General features: G+C 33.0%; 1 protein-coding gene across 1 annotated transcript; it reads left to right on the top strand.

Annotated features, from left to right (window-relative positions):
* The first annotated feature begins 6601 nt into the window (after positions 1-6601).
* On the top strand, positions 6602-9698 carry LOC132601286 (uncharacterized). Its single transcript, XM_060314384.1, has 3 exons — positions 6602-6767; positions 7565-8861; positions 8999-9698. Exons 1-3 carry the CDS (start codon positions 6602-6604, stop codon positions 9696-9698), a joined length of 2163 nt encoding a protein of 720 aa, XP_060170367.1.
* Positions 9699-11558: the final 1860 nt, after the last annotated feature.

Below are 11558 nucleotides of genomic sequence, written 5' to 3'. Positions count from 1 at the left end.
AAAATAAGTAATTTAACGAAAATTAATGATCAATTGTTCCATGCTATAAGGATAGACGTAGTGATTCGATAGCAATTGAAGTCGATGGAGTGATTGTATGAGCTATTACACATAAACAAAGTAATTTAATGAAAAATACAAATTATTAAGGATAAAGGTAGTGATTTGAACAATCAAAGAACGGTTGAGTGACTGTATTTAACATTACACATAAACAAAGTAATAATAAAAATTGATGATCGCTCGAGCCATATTATGAATAATTTTGGATAAACATAGTGGTTCAGTAAGAATGGAAGGTCGATCAAGTGATTCTATTATTATGTTGGACATAAACATAATGATTCAATAATAATTGAAAATTGAGTGATTTTATGAAATATTACACATAAAGTAATGTAATGACAATTGGTGATCAATCAAGAGATTCGATGAATTATTAAGTAGTATTAACGATTCTATGAATTATTTAAGAGTTGTTAGGATAACTACATAAAATGATGGAACAACTGACATAATTGTTGGGACAACTAAATAAATTGTTGGAACAACTCAAGTAGTTGATGAGACAATTAAAAAAAAATTGTACAATTGAAGCAATTGTTGGGAAACTATATAAATTATAGGAGCAATTAAAGTAATTGTTAGGACAACTATAACAATAACGATTAATCCATTATAATTGAATATCAACAGAGCAATACAATGCATAGTAAAACATTAGCTAAGGAATTGAATGGTAGTTGAAGATTAATTGAGTGATTCAACATATTATTAGACATAAACTTATTGATTTGATTACAATTGAACATTAATCAAGTGATTATACACATAGTAAAATATTAACTTAAAGATTATGATTATTAAATATTGGAATAACTTCGACAGATGATGGAACAACTGTTGAAGTTGTGGGAATAACTGTTGTTTGTTTCAAGAACTTTAATATTACTTATTACAACAACTCTAATAGTTGTCCAACCACTCCCGTAGTTGTTCGCGACAACAAAAGTTTATTTATTGGTTCTAAAAATCACTCAAATCACCATTGAATAATTTCAAGTTTGATTTTTAGCTTCTCTCAAGTGTTTACAATGATTTTCAAAAACATCCACTCAAAATTATAATCAATTTTCATATCCGAATTTTCAACTTCAACAAACCTAACAATGGAGTTTTAATTTTTCTTACACCAATTCTCCTTCCAAGTAGTGTTTTAACAACCTATTTAAGCACAAATAAATAATATCTAATTAATCATGCCACAATTCACCAATTATTTTTGAATTTCAATTACAAATTTATAACCCAAAATCTTCACAACTCAACAACGGAAGAATTTTATTTGGGTAATTTTTAATTTTAATGGGGTTAAAGTGTAAACAAGTAAAGTTTGAAGGTGTTGGGAAAAGTCTTTTTAATGAGGTTTGACGTCATTAACACTAAACACTTATTTGTCACTCCTACCTAATATTTAAAACTTGAAGGACTCCCACTCAATTGTCAAACTTGTTTGTCCCTTTTAATTCATTCATTGTCAAACGCCTTGCTCTCTTCAAACTAGGGTTAGATTTATCTCCGGGGGATAGAATTAAAAGAGACTTTTGAGTTATCTATTTGAGGATTTAGGACACAAGTTTTAAAAATTGGGTAAAAGGGACTCTAGTATAATTAGGTATTAATGGGGTTATGCTCATTTAAAAAAGAATATTTTTATACACCCCAAAGTTTTGCTATTTACAAACAGGCCCAACATATAAGAGGGTTTTTTAGCCAAAAGGGCAACAAAAAATTTCCATTGTCAGCTCATTTTTTCAGCGGGAGCAGCCCTCCCCACATTCATCTTCATCTTCTTCCACATCTTTTTTTTTTCAATCTCAACACATTCCAGCCTTCCAAACGCCTTGCTCTCTTCAAACTAGGGTTAGATTTATCTTCATTGAACAAAAATGAAATCTGCATTTGCCTTCTTCTTCATCACTAAACCAAAGATTTTTTAATTTGTGTTACTTCTCTGTTCTTGATAGTAATTTGTTAATACATTGTTTGGGAATTTGCTTCAAAGGGGATAAACAGTTCATCTCAGTGATTTAAGGTAATAATTTAACGTTCTTTATCGTTTTCTAAATTAAACATTCAGTTCTTCTATATTGTTAATAAACAACTGCACGTTGTTTATAAACAACTGCACGTTGTTTATAAACAACTGCACGTTGTTTAAACAACTGGATGGTGTTTACACAAATGACCTGCATTGCACATGGTGTTTACATAAATATCATATATTTTTAAAATCTCCATGTAGTGTTTACACTAAAAAACTGCACATCCTAATGTATTTAAATATTCATATGTAGTTTAAACAACTGCATGGTATTTATGCTAAGAGTTTGCATTGCACATGCAGGCTCTATGTAAACAACCAAACTTTGTTTAAACAACCACAGGTTGTTTACACTGTGAACCTGCATATAAATTCTCTATGTATAAATACTGTATTGACTATAATACTGTCACAAATTCTAATATGTATCTATGTAATATCCGCAGGTGTTGTGACAATTAATGGGGGACACAATACTATTAGCAGTTGATCTACATAGTGAATGGACAGAGACCGATGAGCGCTATAGTTGGAAGTCGAAGGGTGGTCTTACAGTACCGATACTAGTGAGGAGGGATGTTACGTATGACGAGTCTGTTGATATCGTCATTACTAGGTGTAAGTTATGTTGTGCGCTGAAGGATCTCTCAATCACTTACATGCTCAGCATTATTGCAACGGAAAAAGCACATTTTTCTGAAATAAAGGATGATGATGATTTGCTTACTTATTTAGCTGATGTTGACAAAGATGGTCGTCGTTGGCCCATTCTAAGGGTAAATGTGGTTGAAATTGGGCCGATAGAAGTTCCAGATGTTATACCCCATTTAAACCGAGTCAAAGTAGAGTACAACATATTGGTGATTCCTATTTTGTTTATTTTAAGGAGTCGCCACCTAATTAATTTAATGGTGAATTAGGACACCTAATTATTAACTAAGGTAAAGCTAACTAAACCTCCATTAATAGTCTACTTAATTTATGATTCTAGGTAGGAGTTCTTGATTATCCTAAAGGGAAGGGGTTAGGCATCCTTTAGAATCCGTTAACTACGATTAACCGGTCAAACTTAGGTTAATTAATTAAGGCTGAAGATGCAAATATATCATTTAAATTTTAATAAAATGGCTTGTAAATGTCGCTAAACTTTTAAAGGAAAATATAGTAATGCTAGAAATAAGACTTATAAATGTTGTTAAGGCTTTAAATGAAAATATAATAATGCTATTCAAGATAAGACTTGTAGAAAATATAATAATTTGCATAAAAGAAGACTTTAAGTGCTATTTAAAATAAGACTTATAAATGTTGCTAAGGCCTTAAATGAAAATGTAGTAATGCTATTTTAAAATAAGACTTGCAGAAAATATAATGATTTGCATATAAGTAATAGCTTTTAAGAGAAGACCTAGCAAATTTGAACTTTGGATAAAATTATGTTATGTGAATATGACGATGCAAACAAAAATCTAGCTTTATTTTTTATAAATATGACGCAAGAGGACGTGAGTTTCTTTATTATTTTTTATTAACTCTATTCGGCCAAAAATATGCATAATTGGATAATCTTTAAAAAATTGTTTATAAAATATACTTGGATTCATATTTTCGTATTAGTGACGTTTTGAAATTTCTAAGATAGTAAGAATAAAACATGATTCCCTTGACTCAAAATATATAATTATTCTAATAAAGATAAATATTATAGATACTATAAATAATTTTAACATAAAAAAAAGAAAAGAATGAAACCTATGGAATTAGTTGTTGGTTTCTCCTTTAAATTAATTACCCATTATACTAAAACTAACCTACTAATTCCGCTAAGGTTCATCCTAGCTAAGAAAACAACACAAAGTGAAGTAGCAGTCGTACAATACAAATTAAGTGCACAAAATAAAGGGGCAAATATAATTAAATGGGCTCAGCCCATTTTCTAGGACTGCTGCAATCTGTCTGCTATTGGGCTTCGGCCCAGAATCTTTTTCCTTTTTTTTTTTTTTTTTGCTTCGGACAGGGCAGACACGAGAGAGGTCACGTTGGGCTTTTAGCCCAACGCCGGATGCGGAAGGAGACGAGTCCCTCGGACTCATATGCGAAGGTCATGCATAAAATGAAAGGAAAAGGATTAGTATATAATCAATGAATAAGGTTAAACATATAAAATGTAAACTCAAAACAGATCAGTAGATTGTGTATATACTGTGTATATTTAAGTATACCTCATGTATACACATTCATAAGGATGTATAGAAGGTTAATATTGGAAAGCTTTTGCCCCCGTCTTCCCGATGTTGCATAAGTTCCAAGGGATTTCATGAATCCCAGGCATGGCTAACACCAGGGAGGGTTCAAGCTTGATCCATAATGACCAATCTAACCTCCCCATTATCGTGCTTTAATGAAGGTATACCAGTAATATACGCATATATACACAATTCAGCCGCCACACACTTATGACATATAAACAGGGCAACACTCAAACATAGGCAGAATCAAATAGTGTAATATTTATTGTACTTAGACGTGTGTAGAGTTCAGACATATGCAATGGCTGGTATACACATAATATTCAGAGTATACATGGTATACCTGAAAGGTATACACTAATATACGACCCTTGTATACACTTGGTGTATACTAAGGTTTATATACCATGTATACTTCGAGGTATATCATACCACAAACAAAAATCAGATAGGGAATATGAGGAGATAAGCCAACATGAGCAGATTCAAAAATCCAAAAAGAGGAAAGGAAATTCATGGGCATCTCACATATTTCAAACCAAAAACAAACATACCAAAGCAAGCACAATGAAAAGTTACAAATATAACCAGAAGGAATACCCAGATATCTTGACATGGTTCAAATAGATAATCAGCAAACCAAACACACTCCATTAATACATGCAGACTTAGCTTTGAATCAGAAATAATCATGCAAGGTAGCTTAACATATGGAGAACTAAAACAAGTACACTAAACTAAGTAACATGCTTCATGGTATTAAGGTTAGTGTTAACCAAAAACTTAGAGAAGACAAACCCAATTTGTACACAAGCAAAACCAAAATCAACCCTCAATTTCCACACAAGCAGTCTTCTTAAATCAGCATAGAGATAATATGCTCTTAGCCAGAGGTAAAAGAAAGGGGAGGAGTTATAAGATTCTATCCAGATTCCACACAAGAAGCTACAAGGGATAGGGGAGGTAGATCCAAGACATTGATAACACTTTAACATGCATCTGGAGAGACTTGACAGTAGCAGCACATTAAGACCATGATCATTTCCAATCTACACATACTTAACAACTTGCAGAATAGGCGTGACCAGATGAACAGATGCCAAACTAAGAGAATAAACACATACTCCTAAATGGACAGTTTTAGACATATGTATGCAAATTATCAAGAGGCAAAGGCATTTCTTATTCCTAAGTGAAACTTGACACATTATGCAGGATGATCTGTTTAAAAGGGAACATTATCCATCTGTTAATCATGTTTGAGAACCAACCAATCCAGCATACATAATTCTATTTTTAGATACAACTAAACTAAGCAAAATGTAACTAACCTACGTAAACAAACTGGACTAATTTAACACCTATAGACATGCTGAACTACTTAATTTAAACAACAACATACAAAGCCATAAACTAAACTACGCTAAACTAAAGGTAACATACAAAGCATGGCTTAGCTATATGAACTAAATTAACTAACACAGAAGCATCCAAACATCATTTTAAACAAATAGAAACTATGAATTTTAACTTAAAAACTAATCCTATTCTCATGCTACAGTGATCAGGTCATAAATAACAAGTAAACAGAGCTAAACAAGAATACTAGTATAACCATAAACTAACATGCCAGACCAAAATGGACTACACTAACATACAAAACATGGTAGAAACCAGATGCTTAAAATAAATGAGGAAAAGAAAATCACCTTCTTCGGGTGCAGCGAAATGAGGCCTCGAATCTCCGATCTACCCTCGAACGCTCAACCACAGATGAAAAAGAAGAACAAGGCTAAGATTTAGACTCGATCAAAATGCTACTGGAAATCGAAATTCTAATCAAATAAAACTGAGTTTTAAAGTTGTTAATTAAAATTTCAGTATGTTCAACCCTGATTAAAGATTAAAGAATGTTATTTTTCTTAGAGAGATTAAGGAGGCCAAAAGAAACTCCCCCTTCAATGACTCCCCAAGCGAATATTTATAGGGGACATTTAGGGTTTTTCTAGGGTTCAAAATTGGGCGGGATTTCTGGTCGAAAATCTTTTCAAATCAAACGTTAGGGTTCTGCCGTCGATCAGAAAACCCAGAAGAAGAAGAAGACAACATTCATAAAAACTTTGTACTCGAAATCAAAGGAATGGATAAAAAAGCGATTTGGGTTCATGAACAAACAAAACTCATTAAGGTTTTTTTCATAAGCAAGCAGAAGAGAAAGAAGAAGAAAACAAAAATTTTACCCTCTTCAATGGCTGAAAAACTGACGGGGAAGGGACGAACATTAATTGCCTTTCCCCGAAATGTCCATGCACGGCCTGGATTTGTGAAAGTTTGCTGCGAATTTGCTCGATTCATTGAAGAAGAGAGAGGAGGAGAAGGGGAAGGGAAAGAGAAAGAAGAGGGGAGTGCGGCGGGTCTGTGTAGTGTATAACCCTAGTGCTTCATTTCTTGAAAAGGGAATCGGGTCGGGTCATCGGGTAGTGGGCCGGGTTATTGGGTTAAAATAATGGCCTGAGTTGAATCTTGTTTTGGGCTGGGTCGGCTGAAGAATTAAACGTGGGCTGGGTAGTGAGTTTGGTATTAAAATGTGGGCTAATCACAATGGGCTGGTCCGAAAGTGATTATAAATTGATTGGGGCGGATGGGCTAAAATATATATTTGCTTCTTATGCTATTTTGGGCTTCTTAATTTGCATAAAAGATCTATTTTAATTAAAAATATTACCTATTATAAAAGTATGTATTTATCAGTGCTCGGATAAGAAATAAAATTATAAGACGTCGTAATGGTCATGCGATAATATCAGTAAATAAACGCTATTATTTAACTGCGCAAAATAGATGCGATGCGTGTGCATAAGGTGGTAAAAATGCTGAAATGGTTACAATGCAAATTATAATAATACTGGTAATAATGATAATAAAATAATAATGATAATAATAATAATAATAATAATAATAATAATAATAATAATAATAATAATAATAATAATAATAATAATAATAATAATAATAATAGTGGTAGTAGTAACGGTAGTAAAATAAAAATAATAACAGCAGTGACTACAATAGGATAATGAAACGCCGGTATTAATAAAAGCTAATAATTGTAGTAAAGTATAAATAATTATCTTTAAAGTTTCCCAAAAATACTAGAAGCGTAAATAGATATTTTGGAGGAAGGCGGGACAAAATTGGGTGTCAACACCAGAATCTGGAGAAGCAATTGGAGTGTTCCCTAGACTTGCTAGTAATACAGTAGGGCAAGAAGAAGCTAGAAATTTTTCTGGATTTGATTACAATACAGCGAGAGTAGAAGCTACTTCAGAGTTTCCAGATTTTGATTACAATACCGCAGGGGTAGAAGGGGCAGAAGAAGATACAAATTCTTCTATTAATCTGTCCAGTACACAGGGGGTTGAGGGCTCAACACAGTGTAGCCACAGTCGTGAAGACGACACAGGATTTTTCTCGGGTCTAACTTTCAAGAAGAAGCAAGAATTGAAAATCCTATTGAACCTTGTTGCCGTGAAGAATAATTTTAGTTTTGAGCAGGTAAAGAACACAAAAAAAATCTACAATGTCAAATGTGTAGATAAGAATTGCAAGTGGCGACTGCGAGCTATGAAGTTTGAGGGCACCGATAGGTTTCGTATCACATACCATAATATGCACACATGTGGAGTACAACATCTTACAAGCCATCATCGACACGCAACCACTGAATTCGTTGCTAAACACATTGAAAATAAGTTTATCGAGGGGAACAGTCTATCTACAAGAGAAATTAAGGAAACAATTCGTGTAGAATTGGGATGCAAGATTAGTTACTGGAAGTGTCTGGTGGGTAGTTATATTGCAAAATCGTTGACAAGAGGAACACCAGAACACGGATATGAAGTTATAGATAAGTACCGTCATATGATTCATGTTACAAATGAAGGAAGCAAGACAGATTTGAAGGTTGATTCTTGTGGCAGGTTCTTGTATTTTTTTGTATCTTATGGAGCTTGGATAAATGGATTTGCTTATACAAGAAAAGTCCTAGCTGTTGATGGAACACATTTGTTTGGAAAGTATGGCGGAGTGTTGTTGTCTGTTGTGGCGTTGGATATCGAAAATCACATATTCCCCTTGGCATTTTGTGTAGTAAATTCGGAGGGTGATGCCTCGTATCAGTACTTTTTTGAACAATTGCTCGAGATCGTCCCCAACACTAATGAGTTGTGCATAATTTCTGATAGACATCCATCTATAAAGAAAGCAGTTTCAAAGATTTATACTGAAGCTCATTATGGAGCTTGCATGAGGCACCTTGGTGAAAGCATCCGCAAAAACTTTCACTGTGGAGATTGGATGCACCATTTTTATGATGCAGCGAAAGCATATCGGAGGGACGAGTTTAATGATCATTTTCAACAAATCAAAAATTTGGATATGAGTGTCGCCAAATATCTTGAGGATGTTGGTTTCCACAGATGGAGTAGAGCACACTTCCCTGGCAACAGGTACGTTATAAACAACCAATGGTTGCTTAAACAAATTATATTTACTTACACTAAACAACAAGAAGTTGTTCAATCACTTCCTGGTTGTTTACAGTGCAGAAACTTAGTTAATATGTATGTATTTCTTGATGTTCTAGGTATGATGTAATGACCACCAACATTGCTGAGTCAATTAACTCAATGTTCTTGGCGGAAAGAGAATTCCCGATTACTGCTCTATTCAATTCTATAAATAGGAGGTTTGCTCAAAAGTTTCACGAGAGGCGTATGGTGTTGGCCAACACATCAACCATATGTGTCCCTTCCGTTGAAAGAAAAATAAGAGAAAATGTAACTATAGGCAATACACTATTGGCCCATCAAATAAGCTTCCACACTTTTAGCATCATTGGTCATGGTTCAGTGGCTATGGTTTATCTAAACAATAGAACATGTTCTTGTAGAGAGTTTGATTTGGATAAAATACCTTGTCCACATACTATTGCAGCGATAAGAACCCAGTTCGGGGATGATTATGGATTAAGAGTTTATGATTTTGTTTCTCCATATTATTCAGTATGGTCATACAAACATGCATATGAAAAATCAATTCATCCAGTGTTATCTGAAGAATTTTGGGAGCTTCCTCCAGAGATTTTGGAGAGTAAAATACCTTGTCCATATGTGGTGCGCAAGCCGGGAAAAAAGAAGAGAAAACGGGCACCTTCAGTCTTGGAGCGGGGTTCAAAGAAGAAGAAAAATAAATGCTCCATATGCAAAAGAGTTGGTCACAAAAGAACTACATGTAGTCTCAGAGCGAGACAAAATGAAGGAACAAACAGTAGTGTAGCTTCTTAAATTCGTACTTGTAACCGAATCAATCTATTTTGTACTTGCAACTGAATCAATGTACTATGTTGGCTGTTTTTGCTATTGGTCTTTACATGTGGATATTGTTTGTTAACAGTTTAGAGTTTTTCCTTAAAAAGTAGGTAAACAACTAGTGGTTGCTTAAACAGACACTAGTTGTTTCAGAAAATATCTAATTATTTATACTGAAAAATTATTGCTCATAAAAATATTGGTAAGAAACAAGAAGTTGTTCAAGAAACAATAGACAATTGTTTAAACAAATAACGATATAATAAACAACAAGAAGTTGTTCAAGCAACTCCTGATTGCTTATACAATAACGTCGTATCTCGTAAAAAGTAGGGAAGCAGCTAGTGATTGCTTAAACAAATAATTGTTTCTTACAAAACAACAAGAAGTTGTTCAAGCAACTCCTGATTGCTTATACAATAACTTCATATCTCGTAAAAAGTAGGTAAACAACTAGGGGTTGCTTAAACAAATATTGATTGCTTATAATAAACAACAAGAAGTTGTTCAAACAACTCCTTATTGCTTATACAAGAATTTCAATTGGACATTTATATGAATATTTGAACATCAACTTATTGACTTGACAACAATTCAACATCAAACGAGTCGTTCAATTAGTAATTAAACCCAACTTAGTAATTTGATCACAATTGATCATCAACTGATTGACCCTACTAATAGTATAACTATAACTTATTGATCAAGTGATAATAAAATCAATGTTGTTTGATTATATGAATATTTGAACATCAACTTATTGACTTGATAACAATTCAACATCAAACGAGTCATTCAATTAGTAATTAAACCCAACTTGGTAATTTGATCACAATTGATCATCAACTGATTGACCCTACTAATAGTATAACTATAACTTATTGATCAAGTGATAATAGAATCAATGTTGTTTGATTATATGAATATTTGAACATCAACTTATTGACTTGAAACAACTGAGCATCCAACTTCCCGTTTGATGGATTTTAAAGTAAACAACCCATAGTTGTTTAAGCAGCCACTAGTTGTTTATTATAAACAATCAATATTTGTTTAAGCAACCCCTAATTGTTTACCTACTTTTTACGAGATATGAGGTTATTAGCAATCAGGAGTTGTTTGAACAACTTCTTGTTGTTTATTGTAAGAAACAATTATTTGTTTAAGCAATCACTACTTGTTTAACAATTTTTTTATGGGCAATAATTTTCCAATATAAATAATTAGATATGTTCTGAAACAACCAATGTCTGTTTAAGAAACCACTAGTTGTTTACTTACTTTTTAAGGGAAAACTTTATACTGTAAACAAACCTACTTTTTATGAATAGCGTAAAGAACTACTGTGAATGTTTAAGCAACCACTGAAGCTGTTAAACAACATCATGTTGTTTTAGTAAACAACCATCTATAAATAGCGTAAACAACTACTGTGAATGTTTAAGCAACCACTGAAGCTGTTAAACAACATCATGTTGTTTTAGTAAACAACCATCTATAAACATCATAAACAACTACTGTGAATGTTTAAGCAACCACTGAAGTTGTTAAACAACATCATGTTGTTTTAGTAAACAACTATCGATAAACATCATAAACAACTACTGTGAATGTTTAAGCAACCACTGAAGTTGTTAAACAACTTCATGTTGTTTTAGTAAACAACCATATATAAACATCATAAAAAGATCCATAGCATCTTCCACAAATTATCCATAAATAGTCATCATACTTCCACATCAAGAAATAGTCTAACAAAAAAATCTACCACAAATTTATCAACAAACACATCCCTAGTTTATGGTTCCACTCTTTCCTTGCTCTTATCAATGTCAA

This window comes from Lycium barbarum, chromosome 7, assembly GCF_019175385.1.
Source record: "Lycium barbarum isolate Lr01 chromosome 7, ASM1917538v2, whole genome shotgun sequence".
Classification (NCBI taxonomy): Eukaryota; Viridiplantae; Streptophyta; class Magnoliopsida; order Solanales; family Solanaceae; genus Lycium; species Lycium barbarum.
This window is presented reverse-complemented; position numbering and strand designations above follow the sequence as displayed.